Source organism: Callithrix jacchus, chromosome 19 (genome assembly GCF_049354715.1).
Source record: "Callithrix jacchus isolate 240 chromosome 19, calJac240_pri, whole genome shotgun sequence".
In the NCBI taxonomy this organism is placed as follows: Eukaryota; Metazoa; Chordata; class Mammalia; order Primates; family Cebidae; genus Callithrix; species Callithrix jacchus.
This window is the reverse complement of record NC_133520.1, coordinates 48,930,539-48,954,467: the sequence shown is the minus strand read 5'-3', so window position 1 is coordinate 48,954,467 and position 23,929 is coordinate 48,930,539. Positions and strand designations below refer to the sequence as shown.

The following is a 23,929-nucleotide window of genomic DNA, read 5'->3' as shown; positions in this document are numbered from 1 at the left end:
TGAGTGTCCTGATGAGCTGAGCAGAGGAGGTTGGCTCTGTAGACACAAAAACGCTGAGGAAAGCATTAGTAGAAGCGGAGAGCAAAAAGCAGATTGGTCCTTTCAAAGTTATTTTCCTCCTACAAGTTTGAGAGAAGAAAAATAGCTCCAAGCATTCTGAGCTCTGTAAAGTGGGCAGGACCAGAGACACAGGAGTGTGAGACTTCAGTCATGCCTGTCCCCAGCCCTCCCACGACCCCATACCTGGGGGTCAATTGTTTAAAGCAATTTTGTTCCTGACTAGCTGCCTTACCCAGTACCTTCCTGTTTCTGGAATCTGTGATACAAAGAACAACATATAGTCAATCAATAGCTTACATTATTTTAATGTGAATTATTGGTAAACAATTTAGAAATTGTCTCTTCTTGTCCTATAAAAATCCCAGCACTTTGGGAGGCATAAGCGGGTGGATCATGATGTCAGGAGTTTGAAACTAGCCTGGCCAATATGGTGAAACCCCATCTCTAATAAAAATACAAAAATTGGCTGGGCATGTTGGCTGGTGCCTGTAATCCCAGCTACTTGGGAGGCTGAGGTAGGAGAGAGAATCATTTGAACCCTAGAGGGGGAGGTTGCAGTGAGCCAAGATCACACCATTGCACTCTATCCTGGGCAACAGAGCAAGACTTCTCAAAAATAAAAAATAAAAAAAGAAATCCCATCTCTACTAAAAATACAAAAAATTAGCCAGGCGTGGTGGCACACATCTGTAGTCCCCGCTACTAGGGTGGCCGAGGCAGGAGAATCCCTTGAACCTGGGAGGCAGAGGTTGCAGTGAGCTAAGATGGCACCACTGCATGCCAGCCTGGGTGACAGAGGGAGACTCCACCTCAACAACAACAAAAAACCAAACCAAAAAAACCTTGAGGTGGTGAGTCCCTGCATCCCCAAGTACTTGGGAGGCCGAGGCAGGAGGATTGCTGGAGCCCAGGAATTAAAGGCTGTGGTGAGTCATGATGGCACCACTGTACTCCAGCTCTAGGCAGTGGTGACACCCCATCTCTAAACAAATATAATTTTAAAACCCTACTTGTAATTATTGCTAGTCCCTGTGAATAGTCACTGGGCAACTTGAATCTATGCTCCTGGGATGTAATCTCAAGCTTGGCCCACATAATTTATTTATATTCATTTTGATTCAGCTTCTTCCTTTTAGGTAGACAGGTTAAAGCAGAGGGGTCTTTCTTATCATGTTTATACCAGTGGCCAGAGGAGGTCCCCAAATGCAGGTGGGATCTTGACCTTGGCCGGTGTCCAGGGTCTTGACACCATCTTGAGAAGGAATTTAAGAATGAGAGAGGAAATAGTGAAAATAGGGAGATTTACTGTAGAGTAAAAAGTACACACTCAAGAAAAGGGAGTGCAGGAGTACTTGGGAGACAGTCACACACAAGGGGGTCTGCGGCTGCTACCTTTAATGGGTTTCTTTAATCGAGGGGCTGAATAGTCATGAAAATTCCTGGAAAAAGGCGAAGGTTTCTCAGAACTGTGGTGCCACCCATTTTTACGACAAATACGGGTGTTCACAGAGCTGTCATGGTGCTGGGGGTGTGTGTTTAGTATGTTAATGAGTGCATGAGGTCCTGGGTGAGACCTAGGTCACTCCAGTGCCATGCTGGGTCTAGTCAGTCTTGGCCAGCTTGGTCCACACCCTGGTTTTTCAGGGTCTTATCTGCTCGTAGCTTCTGCAGCTATTTCAACGGTTTCCTTTTGCTGGTCATGTGAAACTGCTGCCTAGAATATTCTATTCTCCTGTGACCACCCTGTATTATTTCTGTCTCAACGCCCACTAAAACTGGCCTTGTGGGGAATTGGGTTATCTCTGTCTCTCCTGATTTCTTGGAAGATCAAATAAACAACTTAGGTTGGGCTTGGTGGTGTGGAACTTCAGCACAAGTGGCTTCATTTTAGTTTCGGCTGTTGAGTCAAATAGCCTCCCATCAATTGTATCTAATAGACCGGGTGCAGTGGCTCGTGCCTGCAATCCCAGCCCTTTGGGAGGCCTAGGCAGAAGGATCATTTGTAGCCGAGAGTTCAAGACCAGCCCGGGCAACAAAACAAGAACCCCATCTCTACAACAAATAAAATAAATTAGCCAGGGCCAGGTGTGGTGTCTCACACCTGTAGTCCCAGCACTTTGGGAGGCTGAGGCAGGTGGGTTTCCTGACTTGAAATCAGGAGTTCAAGACCAGCCTGGCCAACATGGTGAAACCCCATCTCTATTAAAAATACAAAATTTAGCTGGGCATGGTGGCATGTGCCTGTAATCCCAGATAGTTGGGAGGCTGAGGCAGGAGAATCTCTTGAACCTGGGAGAGGGAGGTTTCAGTGACCACCATTTTATATTTATGTATCGCACCACTGCACTCCAGCCTGGCTGACAAGAGCAAAACTCCATCTAAAAAATAAATAAATAAATAACAGAAAATCCTCTTTTACCAAATTGTTGAGATTCTCTTGTATTCTCTCTTAATAATTTGAAAGTTAGTGTTTTACAATTAGATCTTTAATCTATCCAAAGCTTACTTTGGTGTGCAGGATGAGACAGAAATATAAATTGCATTGTGTGTGCGTGTGTGTGTGTATCCTCCCAACACCATTTTTTGAACTGTCTTTACCATTTAAATGTCTATCATTTATCATATTCGAAACACATATATGAGTCTGTGTCTTGAATTTCTGTTCTATCAATGTTTTTTCACTTTTCTTGTACTCATAGTCAGGGTTTTAACTACTGCTGTTTTATCATATCTTATTATATTGTAACACAAATCCTTGTTATTCTTTCTCAAAATGATCTTGAATTTACTCTCCTATATGAATTTTACAATAAGTTTTATATTCCAGGAAAATCTTGTTACTTTGGTTGAGTTAGCATGGAATCTATAGATTAGTTAAGAAATCATGACTATCTTTACAATATTGAGACATTTTATCCATTAACATGGTATAGCTTGCTATTTAGTCAGATTTCTTTTTATGTGTTTCCCTAAAGCATTGTAGTATTTGCAGTAGTGCTCTCACATAGTTTTATTGAATTTATTTCTAGTTGCTTTATAGCTTTATTTGTTGGTTTAAATGGGACCTTCCCCCCGCAGCCAGCTGGGTATTGCTGGCATATAAGAAAGCTCTTGTTGTTGGATAACTCCCCACCAAGCTCTATTCACTTACCAATTCTAACAGTTTCTCAGGTGACTCATTTGGTCCAAGTCCACCTTCTTGTCTTAGTTCAGAATAAGCTCTAAAAGACAATTTACTAAATGAATTTTTAAAATGATTGATGATTCTGTAGATTCCTGAGTTACCAGACGGAGCCTGTATTCTCCATTCTGGGGGCAAAAGCACAGGAAACTGAGCACTGGCTATGGTCACCGATATCACTAGATTGTTTTTCCATTTGTCCTTTTCTTGCCACAGCAATAACCAAAGCAGACACCCCCCCAAAAAAACTCACCTAGCTGAATCGAATTAGTTGGGTTTCAGGTTTTAATATATGAAATTAATCTCTTGGAACAGATTTTATCTCAAAATATGAAGCAAGAAATAAATTGCTATGTATGAAGGCATTCACTGAAAAAGCAGCTGGAAATGATGGTGGGTGTGATCAAGGCACCAGGAAGACCTGCAAGGCAGTGAGTGAGATCCCGAGGCTGCAGGAGGATATGTAGGATAAAAGTGCTCTCTGCACAGCCACACTTTTCCGCCCCACTCCTATCCCTCCTCTCTGCTCTGCACCTACCACTCCCCACGCAGGGCATTCTAAGTGTTTAGCAACACATCATACTAAGAATCACCCACACTTTGCCATTCTCTTTGTGAGAAACCAAACATTGCTCATGTTTCTAGTGAGGAAACAATTCAAAGTAAACTACAAGTAAACAAGAGAGATGTAATCTCCTGTGTGAGGAACGGTATTGCATAAGTGAAAAGAGGAAACTTTAAGAATTTTTCATGCTTCGACCAAGCACGGTGGCTCACGCCTGTAATCCCAGCACTTTGGGCCGAGGTGGATGGATCACCAGGTCAGGAGATCAAGACCAGCCTGGCCAACATGGTGAAATTCTGTCTCTACTAAAAATACAAATATTAGCTGGGCGTGGAGGTGGTGCGTGCCTGTAATCCCAGCTACTTGGGAGGCTGAGGCAGGAGAATCACTTCAACCAAGAAGTTGGAGATTACAGTGAGCCGAGATTGCGCCATTGCACTCCAGCCTGGCAATAGACTGAGACTCCATCTCAAAAAAAAAAAAAAAAAAAAAAGGAATTATTCATGCTTAAATATATGCACTGGAATACTGTCCCTCTGACAAACAGAAGTTAAATCAGCACAAAGTTAATATTTTACTTATTTAAGCTTTAGTGCCTCTGTTGGCATTTTGGAATATACCTTTTCAGATAATTATATGTATTTATGCAAAATCTACAAGGCAACTGACTCCTATGTAATAATGAATGCTTAAGAAAGTAACAAGGCTAGGCATGGTACCTCAATCCTACAATCACGGTATTGTAGGAGGCCAAGGCAGGTGGATCCCTTGAGCCCAGGAGTTTGAGACCTGCCTAGGTAATGTAGTGAGACTTTTGTCTCTACAAAAAATAAAAATTTAATTGGCCAGGCATAGTGGGGAGCATTTGTAGTCCCAGACACTCAGGAAGCTGAGGTGGGAGGATTGATTGAACCCCAGGATGACCACCCTGCAGTGAGCTGTGATGATGCCACTACACTTTGCAGTCTAGCCTTGGAGACAGACAAGCCCCTGTCTCAAAAAAAAAAACACAAAAAAAAAGCCGGGCGTGGTGGCTCACGCCTATAATCCCAGCACTTTGGGAGGCCGAGGAGGGTGGATCACGAGGTCAAGAGATCGAGACCATCCTGGTCAACAAGGTGAGACCCCGTCTCTACTAAAAATACAAAAATTAGCTGGGCGTGGTGATGCGTGCCTGTAGTCCCAGCTACTCGGGAGGCTGAGGCAGGAGAATTGCTTGAATCCAGAAGGCAGAGGTTGCAGTGAGCCGAGATCGTGCCATTGCACTCCAGTCTGGGTAACAACAGCGAAACTCCGTCTCAAAAAAAAGCAAAAGAATGTTTAAATTTTTCTGATGGGAATGGAAAACCAAACATCGTATGTTCTCACTAATATGTAGGAACTAAGCTATGAGGACGAAAAGGCATAAGAATGGTACAATGGACTTTGGGGACTTGAGGGAAAGAGTGGGAGGGGGCAAAAGATAAAAGAGTTCAAATATGGTGCAGTGTATACGGCTCGGGTGATGGGTGCACCAAAATCTCACAAACCACCACTAAAGAACTTATTCATGTAACCAAGTACCATTTGTACCGCAATCACTTACGGAAAAAACAATTTCTAGTATTAGTTTTTCCTGCATTTGGTTGAGGATGTAAATTCAACTCTAATAAATTACAGTGTCTCGTAAGGATTAAACGTCTCTCCCCGCATTCTCTCCTCGCTCTGTTCCATCCTACACACAGCTGCTGGATTAATCTTCCAAAACACCAATTTTCTCATGCCACTTTTCAAAAACTGGCTTCCTGGCTTCCTGTTGTCTAAAAACTAGTTTCAGATGCTTTTGTCTGGCATGACTCTCCTAAATGTTTCACTCCTACTCCTTCCTTCTACCACATCCCAGCTGTGTGCCCTTGGGATAGTTATTATTATTATTATTATGAGACAGAGTCTTGCTCTGTCACACAGGCTGGAGCGCCGTGGCGAAATCCTGGCTTACTGCGACCCCCCCCCCCTGAATTCAAGCAGTTCTCCCGCTCAGCCTCCCAAGTAGCTAAGACTACAGGCGTCCACCCCCATGCCTGGCTTGGGCTAGTTATTTTAAGACCCAGCCCCCTGCCCTTGTAAAGATCCCACACACCTCCTCCACTCAGTGACTCACTGCAGCAATGCCCAGAAAGGCTGTAACTGAGTCCTATTCCAAGCCCTGGACTACTCGGGAGTCAGGGGTGATGGTGCCACCACCTAATTACATGGATTGAGGATGGGAACAGTGATTCTCAAGAAGAAAACTTGGGCACCCATGTGAGACGTTAGTATAACTGCCTATAAGCACTCTGGGCAAAATTTAACAACTGTCTGTTCCAAGAATGCAGAGACACAGGAACCTAGTAACTCCTGTTGGGGTATCTCCTGTCATATATGACTCAGTAAGGGTATATCAAGCAAATTCAACTGTAGAGACTGCCCCATTCTGAGGCATAGTGTCGCTTATGTTCCTAAATTCATATTTTACCATTGCGGTTCTGGCCACTCTCTATAGATCAGGCCCACTTGAGCATCCTAATTTGCTGAGTTTTATCTGTATACAATGTACATATCCTTTGAAATAAGAGGTATGTGGTTCAATAATTTAATTTTTTATCTTAGATTGCAGAAATTTCACTGTAACACTTACCTCAAATGGTATAAAATAAACAAAAACGATGTATGTCATGATGAATCAAACAAAACATACTTCGAGTTGTTGTTTCCCCCTTTTGAAACTGCACATTCCTGTTGGTGAAAAGACATGAGACCAACAGTTCGCTCCACACTTATGGCTGCAGCCTTGTACCCATTAATTAAGGCCTCGGAATTTGCCTGAAAATTCCATGGTTACTTGTCAATCCAAGATGGTCATGACCAAGCCACTTTACTTCCATTCATCTTCAGTGCCTCCTTCCACACACACATCGTTCCTGGTTTAGACTTTGATTTCTCCAGTTCTACAGCAATATTTGCAAATCTCTTTTGACCACAAACTCCTAACAGTCAGGGACTTCTCATTTTGATTTCCCCAGGCTTGGAATTTTGTTTTGTTCATAGGGAGGGGGTGAGATTTTTTAAATTGCATTAATGAATGCAAACAATCAATCCATTGCTCCATGCTGTATACAAACACTGTAATAAATATGGATTTATTTCTTATAACAAAGGCACTAGGAGCTTAAACTAAATTCCAAGAAAAGAATGAAGGCAGGAAAGGATCCGGTTTGTTTGCACCTAAGGCCTTAGTTTAGGTTTGTATACTTGCTTGGAGACAGGGTCTCCCGCTACCGTCCAGTGATGTGGTAGGATCATAGCTCCTTTTGGTCTGTAACTCCTGGGCTCAAGTGACCCTCTTGCTTTACCCTCCCAGAGTACCTGGGACTATAGGCATGTACCACCATGCCCAGATAACTTTTTTTGTGTGTGTGAAGGAGTCTGACTCCACCGCCCAGGCTGGAATGCAGTGGTGCAGTCTCAGCTCACTGCAGCCCTTGCCTCCCAGGTTTAAGCAATTCTCCTGCCTTAGCCTCCCAAGTAGCTGGGCACCTGCCACCACACCTGGCTAATTTTTGTATTTGTATTTTATTATTTATTTTTTGAGATGGAGTCTTGCTCTGTCACCCAGGCTGGAGTGCAATGGCACAATCTCAGCTCACTGCAACCTCTGCCTCTGGGGCTCAAGCCTCCCATGTAGCTGGGATTACAGGTGCCTGCTAGTTTTTTGTATTTTTAGTAGAGACAGGGTTTTGCCATGTTGGCCAGGCTGGTCTTGAACTCCTGACTTCAAGAGATCCACCCACCTTGGCCTCCCAAAGTGCGGGAATCCAGCTAATTTTTAAATTATTTTGTAGAGACTGGGTCTCAAAATGTTGTACAGGCTGGTCTTGAACTCCTGGCCTTAAGCTATCCTGCCACCTTGGCCTTTGAAACTGCTGGAATTACAGGTGTGAGCTGCCCTGCCCAGCCAGTATTTTCACATAAACATTATTTCAGTGAATTCTCACAATCCTGCAGACACTTACAGACTCATCGTTTCTTGCTTAATGTAACACAACCTCACGTGGTAGTCCCATCAGTCAAATCCAGCATATTTCACTCCATGATTACCAAATGCACTATCCCGTGTATTGAAAAAGGAAGATTGGAGGTCACTCAAAGAGCAGTGAAGTTATGGAAACATGAAAATTTTCACATGACTGTGAGATTGAGTGTTTGGCTATTATCAGGAAATGTTAAAAATGTCTATTTTTTTTTTTTTTTTTGAGACAGAGTCTTGCTCTGTCACCCCGGCTGGAGTGCAATGGGGTGATCTCAGCTCACTGCAACCTCTGCCTCCAGGGTTCAAGTGATTCTGCTGCCTCAGCTTCCTGATTAGCTGGGATTACAGGCAGACACCATCATACCTGGCTAATTTTTTTGTATTTTAAGTGGAAGCGGGGTTTCATCATGTTGGCCAGGCTGGTCTTCAACTCCTGACCTTAAATGATCCACCTACCTTGGTCTCCCAAAGTGCTGGGATTACAGGTGTGAATCACCACACCTGGCCCAAAAATGTCCATTTTCAACAGTGGTTTAAAACCCTCTTGAACAGCAAGAGGAATAAAAGTCAAAGGACATATTGTGACAGCAATTGATTATATAGGAACTCTGGTGAATGAGAATCGTTTTTAAATTACTTTTTTTGTAAAGTGCAGAAGCAACAATAGCACCCATTTGCGTCATACGTTATACTTCGAAAAGCACATAGGAAAAATAAAGGTAATGATGAGGATCATTGCAATTCATAGGAAAGAGGAAATGAAAATGAAAGGGAATAGTAATCTACATAACTAGTCAATCTTCCTTAAAAAAAAAAAACCTTAAAATATCTTTCTACCATTCATTTTCTATTTGATATAAGGCAGAATGGGAATGATAAAAAGAATTACAGTTCAGAGTTTCAAAAAGCAAATCAGCTTTAGAGCAATCCTTGAGGTTGGGCTGCTAACAAGATCACTCAACTGGTGTTTCCTGACAGTCAACGTCAGAATAATTCCATCTTCATGAGAATTACAGAAAGAACCACAAACCAAACCTCCAAATTGATTGTAAGATAAGATATGCTTAAAAAAAATTTCCCTTCCTATCAGAAGGCAGACCAAGAGGAAGTTTATCCCCCCACTCACAAATTCTCACGGAGAGCTTTTCATCTAGAAGGTTTGACTCCGGTTAGATACCCAGCGAGCATCTTCTCTGAACCTCTTGTTTCTTCCATGGCAAACTCCAGAGAATAAGAAGCCAGATTCAAGATTCCATGGGCCTCAGGACGACTAAACAGATGGGGAGAGGCACTAAACCTGGTCACCAAGAGTGTATGTAGACATTTGTTGTTTTCCTACGTTTCTAAGAGCTGGGTTTTTAGCCAGAGGTTGCTTATTTATGATAATTTTCTGATATATTGGACACTAAATACTATTATCTCTTTCCACCCAACTTTTATCTTTCCGTTCTTATGTGCGAAGACAGAGAAAAATTATTTAGAGCTCTTCAAAGATTCCTACTAAGTTTAAAATGCCCGTAGCCTTCCTATAATAGCTTCAAGGTTGATGATAGCTTTAGTTAAAATATAGCAATCTTAAATATATTCTTCATAACCAATTCCAACGTGTTCTCACTTAAGTCCTGGGTATTGAACGTATTATTTTAAATATTTGAAGTCAGCATTTCCGAGAGAACCCGAAGCTGTTTCTTCTAGAGAGGGTGTGCGTGTGAATCGGGCAACTTCTTTTCACTCGTTTTGTGCGGCACTCACCCTGGAGGTCTAATGCCAAAGAAAAATCAAAATAGAAAGTACCAGCGTGTGCCATCATGCAGCGGCAGAGACTGCTTAAAGATCGGGAAATTGTTCAAATATCAGATCGCCGGCGGGCATCTCAGCCCAGGCCTGTGTAAGGGGAGTTCTGGTGCCTCCGCTGAGGGCCTGATTAGGGCGCCAGGAAAGCGACCCGCGTCTGCAGCCGTTTCTTAAGGCCAGTCCTTCGCTCGCGGTCTGTCCCGGGCGGCAGTCGTGTGAGGCCCCCGCTAGGAGCCGGCCAGGGGAACGTGGGCACCAGGCAGGGAGCGCGCTCCGGGCATTGGGGACGCCGGGGACACCCGGGGCCCCTCCTGGCCTCCCAGCCCCGGGTCACGGCACTCCGGCTCCCGCCCCGCGCCTCTGGAGGGAGGTACCGAGGGACGCCCGGCGAAGGGGCTTTGCTAATTGCCAAAGCAGGAAGTGAGCTCGTGGAAGAAGCCGAGCAGAAGAAGAAGGAGGGAGGAGGAGAAGGCGGAGGAAGGCCGGGGAGCGCGGAGCCGCGGAGGTTTGCTCCAGGCGCGTAGGAGCCGCAGGACTGTCCATCCCCGAGGTCCCACTGTCCTCCCGCGCCCCGAAGGCCGGCCAGCCCCGTTCGGACGCTTGTTTGCCCCTAACCCGCCCCCATGGCTTCACCGGAGGAACCTCTGGGCGCAGGTAAAGGGACACAGAGCCGTGCCCACACCTGGAGCGGGCGCCGCGGGTCGGGAGCTCGGGAGGCGCTTGTAGCAGCTGCAGGGCCATCGAGGCCGAGCCTCGGTGACCCTTGAGGGCCGCCGGGCGACCACCCCGATCCAGGCGCCAAACCCGGAGTCGCGCGGGGCCCCCAGCCCAGGTCCGCGAGCGGCTGCTGACCGCCCCTCCTGCGCTCCCCACGGCCCCTGCGCCGCGTCACCCACCGCGCGCCCTCCCCCTGCCCGCGCCGCAGCGCGGGTTGCTTTTGTTCTGGACTCGAGATGCCAGGTTGAGACACGTCCCGCAAACCTCTGGCAGAGATGGGCGCAGTGGGGTGGATTTCGTTGTCTCTTCTCGGGCTTTTTCTTTCTCCCGGCTCACATGCCTTCTCATTTCTCCTCTCCCTCTTGCCCATTGCGCTTTGATGAAATGGTTTTGTTTGTCTAAACATTGGCCCTGGGAACTATTTCATGAGATAGTATCCGCAGAAGCGAGAGGCCGATCCCACCTGTGAGATCCCATCTGTGGTTAGAATGACCTCTACTCTGTCTTTATTTTAAAATATGTGTTGGTACCCGAGGTCAGAGTGGAGATTTTTCACGTGAATCTAAAATCCGTCCCACACCTTGCTTTCCTGGAGTTCTCTCTGCTCGCCTATAACCTATGCGGTGACCTCCATGCGTGTTTCTTGAACACAACAATGAATGAATGATCTGTCTCCCAGAGTACACTGGGGCTTTTCGTGGTTTTGTTGAGGCTGGAAACACTGAAGAGAGTTACGCAGAACCTGATATAACCGTTTACATAAACGCGTTTCCTATTTCATTTCTTGAGCTTGGGCAGCGGCGGAGTTTGAATGTTCCATCCTTATATTATGGCTTCAGCGGTTAGAAGGAGACAGTGCGTCTGAAGGTGGTCAAGAGTCTACACCCAACAGCCAAGTTGGCATTGTGATGGCTGGGTTTGGGGGAGTTTCTTGGAGACTTTCAAAGAAAGATCTACCTTCTTCTTTAAGTGGGGATTGGTAAACATTGTATCAATTAGATGTGGAAAATAAATACATTGTCTAGATATTCTTCCCTATCCCCATACCTATTGTTTGAAAAAATAGAGGGGGAAACAAACAAAGAAATCCTTCTACTGCCCTGTGCCACTCCACTCACCCTAGCATCCACCTCCTCTTCTGAGAACTGAATTGACAAGGTGCCAAGAGGTGTTTGAGGCTAGATCTGACTAATCATGGTCTCAGATCTCATTAAATGATGATTGTAGGGCTGGGGGTGGATTCACAAAAGACCTTGAGAGAGATACACTGCATAGAGATAAAATGTAAAATCTAAATCGACAGTACCAGGCAAGATGGGGGCTGGGAAATAGCTAAGCAGTGACCGCAGTGCATAAAAAGCTCAGTGGCTGGGTGCAGTGGCTCAGACCTGTAATGCCAGCGCTTTGGGAGGCTGAGGCAAGAGGATTGCTTCAGGCCAGGAGTTTGAGGTTAACCTTGGCAACATAGTGAGACCCTGAGTCTACAAAAAATAAAAAAAAAAATAGCCGAGTGTGGCAGTGCATACCAGTCCCAGCTACTTGGGAGGCTGAGGCAGGAGGATTGTTTGAGTCCTGGAGGTGTTGCCTGGGTAACAGAGCAAGAATCTGTATAAAGAAAGAAAGCCGGTGGCGGGGGGAGAGGAAGGAAGGAAGGAAAGAAGGAAGGAAGGAAGGAAGGAAAAAACCTTCACTGAGTCAATAGTGCTATGAGGCCCTGGGGAACAAGGCAGGGTCTAGCGGGGGTAGCTAATACGATCACAGATGACAGTAAATAGCACTGTAGTTTCCCATGATGGTATTCTTAGTCGAATCCACCCAGCCAAAATGGATGTGCACAACCTGGAATAAACCAGCTACATGGAACGAAGGGATTTAAAAATCCCAGCACAACTGGAGTAGTGAGAGGACAGAGGATATGATGATAAGAGGGTGTCATGGGCTGGGCAAGGTGGTTCATGCCCATAATCCCAGCACTTTGGGAGGCCCAGGTGGGCAGATCAAGAAGTTAGGAGTTTGAGAACAGCCTGGCCAATAAGATGAAACCCTGTCTCTACCAAAAATACAAAAATTAGCTGGGCATGGTGGCACACACGTGTAATCCCCACTACTTGGGAGGCTGAGGCAGGAGAATTGCTTGAACCTGGGAGGCGGAGGTTGCAGTAAGCCAAGATTGTGCCACTGCACTCCAGCCTGGGTGACAGAGTGAGACTCCATCTCAAAAAAAAAAAAAGAGTGTGATATGGAAAGAATCTGTCTTTGACTTCAAGAGGTAGAGCCCACACCTGTTGGTGAAAACTTTAGAGACAGATGGATTTGGGCTTCCCACAAAGAGAAAGGAGGTTTCCTAAGGGTGAGATCTCCCCACCAGTTGGCAGAGGATGTTGAAGAATGCCCTCCACCATCTGAAACATTATCCAAATATCCATTCTCACTCTGGGATTCTCTTCTGTCTATAAAAGAACGTTCCTCCATTTAAACACAGGCACCCTAACTTCCCCTTCCTAGCACATCATTTTGTTTCTGTAACCCACAGTAGACACTTGCTCCTTTTTCTATAATGAAACCATAGATGGTGCCCATATCTTGAGTTCGCTTTACCCCAGGCCAAGTTACCATACTCTCTTGCCTGATTTCCTACACTCGTCTCTCATCTGGTGTTTTCACACCCTTCCAACTTACGTTCCCTCACCCACTCTTGCCTTCTGGTAACCTATTCTGCAAAAGGTGGCCAGGGTTATCTTTTATTTTATTTTTATTATTTTTTGAGATGGAGTCTCACTCTGTCACCCAGGCTGGAGTGCAGTGGCGTGATTTCACTCACTGCAACCTCCACCTCCCGGGTTCAAGAGTTCCTCCTGTCTCAGCCTCCCCAGTAACTGGTATTACAGGTGCATACCACCACGCCTGGCTAATTTTTTTTTTTTTTTAAAGAAGATGGGGTTTCGCCATGTTGGTCAGGCTGGTCATGAACTCCCAACCTCAGGTGATCCGCCTGCCTTGGCCTCCAAAGTGCTTGGATTACAGGCATGAGCCACTATGCCCGGCCACCTGGCTAATTTTTTGTAGTTTAAGGCTGATCTTGAACTCCTGACCTCAAGTGATCCACCCACCTTGGCCTCCCAGAGTGCTGGGATTACTGGAATGAGCCACTGTGCCCAGCCAGTCATCTTTTAAAACAAATCAGGTTCTACCATTTGTCTGTGCTGGCTTTGAATCTGGTGCTGACTTTCCAGCACTTTCCAACAGACTAGACTGTCAGTCCTCGAGGCTTCCACACGCTGTACAACCAATCCCTACCTATTCCTCCACCTGCCTCACCTGATACCTAGTCCGACCCCTCTCTCTGCCTGCAGCTGTACTGCCTCCTTTCATTTCCTTAAAGCCTCTTGCACCCTCACGCCTCCTGGCCTTTGTGCAGTTTGTTCCTGTGGCCTGGAAGGTCCCCTGCATTCCAGCCCTCATCCCATCCTCCACCCACCCATTTCCTTCTACTTAACCTCCAGATGTCAGCTCCGAGGCCACCCAGATCCAGCCCGATGTTATATATGCTCAGCAAACCCTGTCACTTGTTACAATTTCTAGCTGTGATTTTTTGGCCAGTGTGGCTATTTCCAGTAGGCCACATGCTGGTGGATCGAGGCCGTGTCTGTGCGGCAGCGCCTCCTAACACCCAGCAGAGTACTCCACACATTGAAAGCCCTGGGCAAATACTTACCACCTTCGTGAATGAAGGAAGGTTATCAAATTTAGCCACACTCCCTTCAAAGAGTAGGGGGAAAAAAGCTCTTCCCACATTGGCATTTTAGGAACTTACGCATCGAGTTAGCCGTGTTAACTAAGTTTTCCTTGTAAAGTTAAAGAAAGATGTTTGTATATCCATGTGCATAGAACAAAAGTAGGTATATGATTATACTGTATTATGTGTTAATATTTTTATTTTTATTTATTATTTATTTATTTAATTGCTTTTTTTTTTTTTTTTTTAAATGAGACAGAGGCTCACTCTGTTGCCCAGGCTGGAGTGCAATGGTGCAATCTCAGCTTACTGCAACCTCTGTCCCCCGGGTTCAAGCGATTCTCCTGCCTCAGCCTCCTAAGTAGCTGGGATGACAGGGCTGCACTATCACACCCAGCTCATTTTTGTATTTCTTTTTTAGTGGAGATGGGGTTTCACCATGTTGGCCAGGCTGGTCTGGAACCCGTGACCTCAAGTGGTCTGCCTGCCTCAGCTTCCCAAAGTGGTGGGATTACAGGTGTGAGCTACCACACCCAGCCATGAGTTAATTTTAAAAGTGACTTTTTACACTAAGAAAATTTATAGGACTGTTAAGGTCATATGGGAGGAAAACAGTGATGGTGTTTACGGGGTAAACTGTGTCTCTCCCACCAAGAAGCAGTCTAACACTGAACGAGCAAGAGTGACATCCGTCATATGTATGTAAAATTTGGTTGTTCCTTATTGTTCATATGGGTAGATTTTAAAGACAGAAACAAAGAACCAGGCTTTGAAGGTCTGGGCTGAAGGTGGCACAATTCCTTGCTTTGTTACAGGAAGGCAAGTGCTGATGGCCACAGAGCTGCTAAAGTGCACATTCTCCCTTTGTTCTGAGACTCCACACCCCAGGGCTGTTTCCTGGATGAACACTGGCCCTGGGCCGCCAACTCAGGACAGCCCCAGTGGTGTCACCTCACCTCTCACTGCCCCTCCTGTGGGCTTCGATGAGTCCAAGGTGGCAACCTACCCTCCAGTGGCATTGGGGGCAGCACCCAGGACTAAAGGGTAAACCACTTCCTGGAGCACTCATGTGCAAAGCTGGGCCAGCCAATTCTTTCTGCAGATACACCAAAGACAGGGATGGCAATTTGTGGTTTTCCCATCCCCGCTCCTTCTGCTCTCTCTCTTTCTCTTCCGTGTGGATTTTTCCAGTGCTCACTTCGATTCTCTTTCTTACAATGCCTCTGCTTTCTGAGTTTCTTCCTGTCTACCCGAGCTTTTTCCCTGAGCTCCGTCTCTGTTTGCCGTCTTCCCTCCTCCTCCCGTGCCCTCTTCAGTTTGATCCCATGTCAGTAGGCTGGCTGACACACTTAATGCTCGGCTGCCCTCCACAGAAGTTGCTGTAGGGATTCCTGACCCTTTCCGAGCTCGTTCAGCCCTGCTGTGAAGTTGAGAGAGTAGCTGAGGTCAGGTTGGGGTGCTGAAAGACAGAGGAAGCTCGATGAAACAGTGTCAGCACCACCACGCAGCAGAACTCCTGCGGCTCTGAGAACTTCCAGAATCCTGAATATGGCTCAGGGCTTCTTATTTTTATTTTTATTTATTTATTTTTTGGTCTCACTCTGCACTCAGGCTGGTGTGCAGTGGTGCGATCTTAGTTCATTGCAACTTCCATCTCCTGGGCTGAAGCAATCCTCACACCTCAGCCTCCCAACTCCCAAGTAGCTGGGACCACAGGCTCATACCACTACACCCCGCTATTTCTTTTTATTTTATTTTTATTTTTAGTAGAAATCTTCTGAGCTCAAGCAATCTGCCTGCCTCGGCCTCCCAAAGTGCTGAGATAATAGGCAGGAGCTACTGCTCCCAGCCTCCAAGGCTGCTTCTTCTTCTTCTTTTTTTTTTTTGAGACAGAGTCTCGCTCTATCACCAGCTGGAGTGCAGTGGTGCGATCTTGGCTCACTGAAACCTCTGCCTCCCAGGTTGAAGGGATTCTCCTGCCTCAGCCTCCTGAGTAGCTGGGACTACAGGTGTGTGCCACTGCACCCAGCTAATTTTTGTATTTTTAGTAGAGCTAGGGTCTCACCACGTTGGCCAGGATGGTCTCAATTTCTTGACCTTGTGATCTGCCGCTTCGGCCTCCCAAAGTGCTGGGATTACAGGCATGAGCCTCTAAGGCTTCTTTATGTCCAGTAATGATAAAGAAAAGCCATGGGCTGGGAGCAGTGGGTCACACCTGTAATCTCAGAACTTTGGGAGGCTGAGGCAGGTGCATCCCCTGAGGTCAGTAGTTCAAGACCAGCCTGGGCCAAAAACCCTGTGTCTAATAAAAATACAAAAAAAAAAAAAAAAATTAGCCAGGCACGGTGACGGGAGGCTGAGGCAGGAGAATGACTTGAACCCAGGAGGCAGAGGTTGCAGCAAGCCGAGATTGCACCACTGCACTCCAACCTGAGTGACAGAGCAAGATTCCATCTCAAAAAAAAAAAAAAAAAAAAGCTATGGTACAAAACAACAAACAAATAACAGATGAGAAAGAAATTAACCCTGCTGCAATCACACATTCAAAGAACTGCCTGCAATTCTTCACTAGAAAGCACGGTGACTGCACTTTTCTGGCTCAGGATACTCGGGAAAGCCAAGAAGTCCTAACATACTTCCTTCTTCATTTTCTCTGAAAGGACATCTTTAGAGATGTTTGAACTTCCTTTGAGAAACTGTCTCTAGGAACCATTTACCACTATCTGATGTCAGAATGTGGCAGTGCGGTCCTCAGCCACCCCACCAGTGTCTGTTTTGAATAATGTGCTGAGGATTCTTTGTGGAGAGGCTGCTGGATTCAATACGTGGTTCCCAGCATTCCTGAAGAGGCTCTGGCTTGGTAGATGATGAGATTTGAGTCTTTGAGTTGAGGTGAGTAGATGAGATTTAGGATTTAGAGCGGATGCTGGAATGATTAAGGCTTTTGGGGATATCGAGAGGAGGCAAATAGACTCTGCATGTGGAAAGGATGGGCAGTGGGCAGAGTGTGAACTTTTATGGGTTGAATTTTGTCCTTCTAAAAAGATACCTCAAAATGTAACCTTCTTTGGAAACAGATTCTTTCCATGAGTAACCAAATCAAACTGAAGTCATCTGAGTGGGCTCTAAACCAGTATGATTGGTGCCCATATAAAAAGGGGAAATGGGACACACAGACACTCACCTTCTCAAGACAGTCTGTCAGGTGGTCAGTGCATGAACCACTTTTATTTTATTTATTGTTGCCCAGGCTGGAGTGTAGTGGTGCAGTCCCTGCTCCCTGCAACCTCCACCTCCCAGGTTCAAGCGATTCTCCTGCCTCAGCCTCCCAAGTAGCTGGGATTACAGGCACCCACCACCATGCCCAGTTAATTTTTGTATTTTTAGTAGAGACAGCGTTTCCCCATGTTGGCCAGGCTGGTCTCGAACTCCTAACCTCAGGTGATGGAACTCTTAACCTCCTAACCTCACCACACCCAGCCCACTTGTATTTTAAATTTTACAGCCAGGCGCAGTGGCTCACACCTGTAATCCCAGCACTTTGGGCAGCCGAGGCGGGCGGATCATGAGGTCAAGAGATTGAGACCATCCTGGCCAACATGGTGAAACCCCGCCTCTACTAAAAGTACAAAAAATTAGCCGGGCGTGGTCACGTGTGCCTGTAGTTCCAGCTACTCGGGAGGCTGAGGCAGGAGATTTGCTTCAAACCGGAAAACTGAAGTTGCAGTGAGCCGGGATGGTGCCTCTGCACTCCAGCCTGGTGATACTCAGAGTGAGACTGTGTCTCAAAAAAAAAAAAAAAAAATTACTTTATTGGCTAGGCGTGGTGGCTCATGCCTATAATCCCAGCACTCTGGGAAGCTAAGGTGGGTTCAGGAGTTTGAAACCAGTCTGGGTAACACAGTGAGAACCAATCACTACAAAAATAAAAATAAAAATAAATTAGCCAGGTGTGACAGTGCAGGCCTGTAGTCCTAGCTATTCAGGAGGAGGTGGGAGGATTACTTGAGCTCAGGAGGGGGAGGCTGCAGTGAGCTGTGATTGAGCCACTGCACTCCAGCCTGGGTGAAGAGAGTAAAGCCCTGTCTCAAAACTTCTATTTTATTTTATTTTTTATTCTTTTGAATAAGCAGAGATGGGGTCTCCCTATGTTGCCCAGGCTGTTCTCAAACATTCTGAACTCCAGCAATCTTCCTGCTTGGCCTCCCAAAGTGCTGGTCCAGCCATCTTCCCGCTTGGCCTCCCAAAGTGCTGGTCCAGCCATCTTCCCGCTTGGCCTCCCAAAGTGCTGGTCCAGCCATCTTCCCGCTTGGCCTCCCAAAGTGCTGGTCCAGCCATCTTCCCGCTTGGCCTCCCAAAGTGCTGGTCCAGCCATCTTCCCGCTTGGCCTCCCAAAGTGCTGGTCCAGCCATCTTCCCGCTTGGCCTCCCAAAGTGCTGGTCCAGCCATCTTCCCGCTTGGCCTCCCAAAGTGCTGGTCCAGCCATCTTCCCGCTTGGCCTCCCAAAGTGCTGGTCCAGCCATCTTCCCGCTTGGCCTCCCAAAGTGCTGGTCCAGCCATCTTCCCGCTTGGCCTCCCAAAGTGCTGGGCCTACAGGTGTGAGCCCCCATGCCTGGCCATGAGCCACTTCTAGAACTTGGAGAAACCGCTGGTCGTGTCTCCACTGGGCTCATGTGGCCCCGTTTCTGTTTGTGGCTCCTCTGTGCCATGTCCCATCAGATATCTGAGCCTTGCCTGAAGGCTCAGGCTGCTGTTATGTGGGGGCTGGGAAAAATAAACATATTAAAGCTTCTAGATAAACTATTTGATTTTATTCTTGATAGTGTTGTAAACGTGCACTCCGAGGCTCTGAGAAAGACCTCAGGCAACTTTCTTCCACTTCTGGATCAGTCTCACCCAGGATCTGCTGACCTCCAGACAGCTTCCCTGGTGCTCACACATTTGGGCCTGTGAGAACAAGAGGAGTCTCGCATGCTTCAAAACAAAGGCCAGGGAGAAGGTGCAGTGTAAAAACAGTGCCTGGGGTGCCACCAGGGGCCTGGGTCTGGGTCTGTGAGCATATTTGGCAATAACATGTAGGCAAGAACTTAATCCACAGTTTAATATAAGGCAAAGGCTGATAAAGTCAGAACCACAAGAATGAAAATAGTAAAAGACCTGGCTAGCCTGGGTAATATAGCGAGACCCTGTCTCTACAAAAAACAAAAACAAAATCCCCCATAAACTAGCTGGGCATGGTGACACATGCCTGTGGTCCCAGCTACTTGGGAGGCTGAGGCAGGAGGATCACTTGTGCTTAGGAGGTTGAGGCTGCAGTGAGAAGTGATCATATCACAGCACTCCAGCCTGAGTGACACTATGTGACACTGTCTCAAAAAAAAAAAAAAAAAAAAAAATTGCCAGGCACAGTAGCTCACACCTGTAATCCCAGCACTTTGGGAGGCTGAGGCCGGTGGATCATCTGAGGTCAGGAGTTCAAGACCAGCCTGGTCCAACATGGGGAAACCCCATCTCTCCTAAAAATGCAAAAATTAGTCAGATGTGGTGGTGGGTGCTTATAATCCCAGCTACTCATGAGGCTGAGATGGGAGAATCACTTGAACCCGGGAGGCAGAGGTTGCAGTGAGCCGAGATCATGCCACTGCACTCCAGCCAGGGCAACAGAGTGAGACCCCTTTCACTGAAAGCTCTGAAAATGTTCCTAATACCTGTTCTAAATGCAGTTCCTCTCCCAGTTCTCCTCTCACTTCATTGCTGTGCTTCAGAAAACAAATTTTAAAAACCCTACATTCTCTGTGTCTTTCTCAAGTTCCATGTATTCTGAGATGTCAGACTGAAGCAAGAGGCTTTGTGCCTCCAAGCCTGTGTTGTCTTTTGTCTGTATCTTCGTAGCCTCAGAACCCTCACAGAACTCAGTCAGTCTGATGGGAGTTGAAATTCGCCCACCCGGGTGGTTCCCAAATCCAGAATAATGGTAGTGAGTGTGGGCCCTGGAGACCTGGGACTCCTCATGGTGCAGGGGAAGAACCCAAGCTTAGAAAACGTGACTTCTCCAAGGTCACACCTCTAGGCTTGTCCAAGGTCACAGCACTAGACTTGTTCAAGGCCAGACTGCCAGCTCTTGGTGATGCGCCAGTGAGGACCATTCCTTCCTTGCTTTTAACCATCCCGTGTGCATCCTCAATCCTGCTTTTTTTTTTTCTTTTTTTGTGGCTCTGCCTTTTATTTTTCTCTTCTTCTATGTTTTTTCTTTTTTTTCCTACCCATACTAATTTTCCTATAGGAAACAGGATTAACTTGTCTTGGACACAGTGGACATTGTTTGCAGAGGATGGTGTCAGGGACATTTAAAAGCCCCCAGCCTCACCCCACCCCTGGCTCAGCACTCCAAACCCATTTACCTGAAATTCCATCATGTTGATGCCTATTAGCAAGCCACACTGCTGTCGGGGTAGCATTTGAGAGCATATCCTCCAGATACACTCTAGTGAAGATGAACTATTTGAGACTGTGCTGCGATAGGAGGAGGGAAGAAGCACTATTTTGTGGTGGCTTCTCCCACCTGCTCCCCAGCCAGGAACCAGTGTGTGTGAGAAGGATGGGAAGGAAAAACTGGAAAGCCGAAGGCACGTGTGTGTCTGGCTGTAAGGACTCATTTGAAGCATCATCATATGTCACTTAACAACAGGGATACACTCCCAGAAACTCGTCACCAGTTGGTTTCGCAGTTGTGTGAGTATCACAGAGAGCACTTACAGCAAACCCAGATCGTGTAACCTGCAACTCTCCTGGGATGTATGCTACAGTGCCTCGCTTCTGAGCTATGCATCTGCACAGCGTGGGACCGTATTGAATATAGTAGGCAATTGTAACACGATGGTGTTTGTGTATCTAAACATATCTCAACATGGAAAAGCGATGGTGAGAAGATGGTGATCTACTCTTTTTTTCTACTTTAGCCTCCAAAGTAGCTGGGATTACAGGCATCTGCCACCAACCCTGGTTAATTTTTTCTTTTTTTTTTTTTTTTTTTTTTGATTTAAAAGGTAGAACATTAGCAGTCTTTCCTGAGAAGGCTCTCATACTCCTCTCCATAAGAATAACCACTGTCTTAATGTCTCACAGCATAGGCTTGGCTTGTTTCATCAGGTTTTGTACTATCTATACTATATATAAATGCTATGTACCCTTTCTGTCTGTTTTCCTTCACTCAATATTATGTTTGTGAAATTCATCCATATTGATCGGATAATTGTAATCATTCCTTCCCATTGTGGTGTCACATTTCATTAAAAGAATATAGATGTTTCTTTATTTCTTGTACTGTCAATCAGCATTTTGGTGGTTTCCAGATTTGGGCTACTATGAATGGTGTTGCCATGAAGATTCTAGTGTCTGCCTTTTAATGGACATATGTGTGCATTTCTTTTTTTTTTTTTTTTTTTTTTTTAAAGAAGGGAAAAAAAAGAAAAAGAGGGAAAAAGGAATATTACTTCATTCCTAAAATGGGTTTCAATAATGGCCGATCAATATTTTGAGTGTTTAAAGTGGTTAATGCATATTTTATGTGTTTAAAATGGAGACCTCTATTGTGTTTATTTGTTCTGGCTCTGAGTTCAAGTCCTGGATATCGTTATCAATTTGTTGTCTCGTTGACTCTAAATCTCTTTATGTGTCTTATGTATCTGGGTGTTAAGATCTCTTATTGTTGCATTAATCCTTTTACCCTTGCATCCTTGTAGCTTTGAAATCTATTTTATTAAATGTGAGAATTGCAACTCCTGCTTTTTATTTATTTATTTTTGCTCTTCATTTGGTTGGTGAGGTTTTTTTCCATCCCCTTGTTTTGAGTCTTTGTATATCTTTAGATATATCGTTAGATTTTGTGGATAATATATATTTTGTGTGTTTAAAATGGAGAGCTCTATTGAGTTTATTTGTTCTGGATCTTAGTTCCAGTCCCGGATATCGTTATCAATTTTCTGTCTCGTTGAATCTAAATCTCATTATGGGTCTTATGTATCTGGGTGTTAAGATCTCTTATTATTACATTAATCCTTTTACCCTTGTATCCTTGTTGCTTTGAAATCTATTTTGTCAAATGTGAAAATTGCAACTCCTGCTTTTTATTTATTTATTTTTGCTCTCCATTTGGTTGGTACATTTTTTTTTTCCAACCCTTTATTTTGAGTCTATGTATATCTTTGGATATACCGTTAGATTTTGTCTGTATCTTTTAATTGGGAGATTTGGTCAATTTAAATTTAGGGTTGCTGCCATTTGATATTAACTGGCTATTTTGTCCTTTCGTTTATAAAAATTCTTCTTTATGTTAATGCTCTTTACTTTCTGGTGTATTTTTAGAAAGGGTCATACTGGTTGTTCCTTTCTGTGTATAATGCTTCTTTTAGAAGTTCTTGTAGAGCAGGCCTGGTGGTAATAAAATCTCTGAGTACTTGCTTGTTCCTGAAAGATTTTATTTTTCCTTCAAATGTAAAGCTTAAATTGGCAGGATATGATATTCTGGGATGAAAGTTCTGTTGATTAAGTATATTGAATATTGGCCCCCACTCTCTTCTAGCTTGTAGGGTTTCCGTTGAGAGATCTGCTGTAAGCCTAACAGGCTTACCTTTATGGGTAACTTGATCTTTCTCTCTGGCTGCCCTTAATATTTTCTCCTTCGTTTCGATCTTGGTGAATCTAACGATTATGTGCCTTGGGGTTGGTCTACTTGAGGAATATCTTTGTGGTGTTCTGCGTATTGCCTGGGGTTGAATAGTGTCCTGCTTTGCTAAATTAGGAAAATTTTCCTGGATAATGTCCTGGAGAGTATTTTCCAGCTTGAATTCATTCTCTCCGTCACATTCAGGTACACCAATCAAGCGTATATTAGGTCTTTTCACATAGTCCCATATTTCTTGGAGACTTTGCTCATTCCTTTTTATCCTTTTTTCTCTATTCTTGTCTTGTTGTTTTGTTTCATTAAGTTGATCTTCGACCTCTGATACCCTTTCTTCTGCTTGATCCATTCGGCTGTTTAAGCTTGTACAAATTTCACTAAGTTCTCGTGTTGTATTTTTCAACTCCATAAGTTCATTTGTATTCCTCTCTATATTGTCTATTCTTTTCAACATTTCATCGAACCTTTTTTCCAAGTTCTTAGTTTCTTTACATTGGGTTAGAACAAGTTCCTTTAACTCCCAGAAGTTTCTTATCATCCACCTTTTAAAGCCGACTTCAGATAATGGAACACAGTCCTTTTCCATCAGGGCTTGTTACGTTACTGATGAGTCCTTTTCCATCAGGGCTTGTTTGGTTGCTGATGAGTCCTTTTCCGTCAGGGCTTGTTCTGTTGCTGATGGGTTCTGATTTTGAGTATACTCGGCCTTCTTAGGCTGTTTTTTTCCCTTCATTGTAGATGAACCGCCTTTCTAATTAGTTTTCTGAGTCGATGTCCGACTTATTGATTCCCAGTGCTGGGATCCGAGCAACCCACTGTGGCGGCCTAAATAGCAGCGATAAGACTGATGGTGCTCTTCTGCCCGGGAATCTCTAGTCTGGCTTCCCTCTTGAGTCCGCAACAAGCGGCTCTGACTTCCCGGAGCTCCAAACTCTGGTCAGTAGGGGAAGCAGTCCCGTTGGCTCTGCATGAAGAGCTGCTGCGCCTAGACGGCAAAACCACTGTGGCGGCCACAAGAGTCGCGCTGGCAACCCGTGGGGCTCCTCCACTGGGAATCGGCTGATCGGTGAGTGACGAAAATTTTTCTAAAAGTGTGGCGTCGTCTCGTTCTCTGGGCTTTCACTGGGAGCTACAGTTCTGAGCTGTTA

General features: G+C 45.4%; 1 protein-coding gene across 2 annotated transcripts in view; it reads left to right on the top strand.

The window, feature by feature from the left end:
• Positions 1-8,949: 8,949 nt before the first annotated feature.
• Positions 8,950-23,929, top strand: part of EDARADD (EDAR associated via death domain) — a 58,774-nt gene continuing 43,794 nt past the window's right edge. The window contains exon 1 of one of the 2 annotated variants that reach the window (XM_008985773.6): positions 8,950-9,166. In XM_008985773.6, the coding sequence (XP_008984021.1) occupies positions 9,109-9,166 (58 nt within the window). In that variant the 5' untranslated portion in view covers positions 8,950-9,108. Of the gene's footprint in view, positions 9,167-10,076; positions 10,303-23,929 lie in introns of those variants that run through there. The other variant, XM_002760884.6, reaches the window with a different exon arrangement.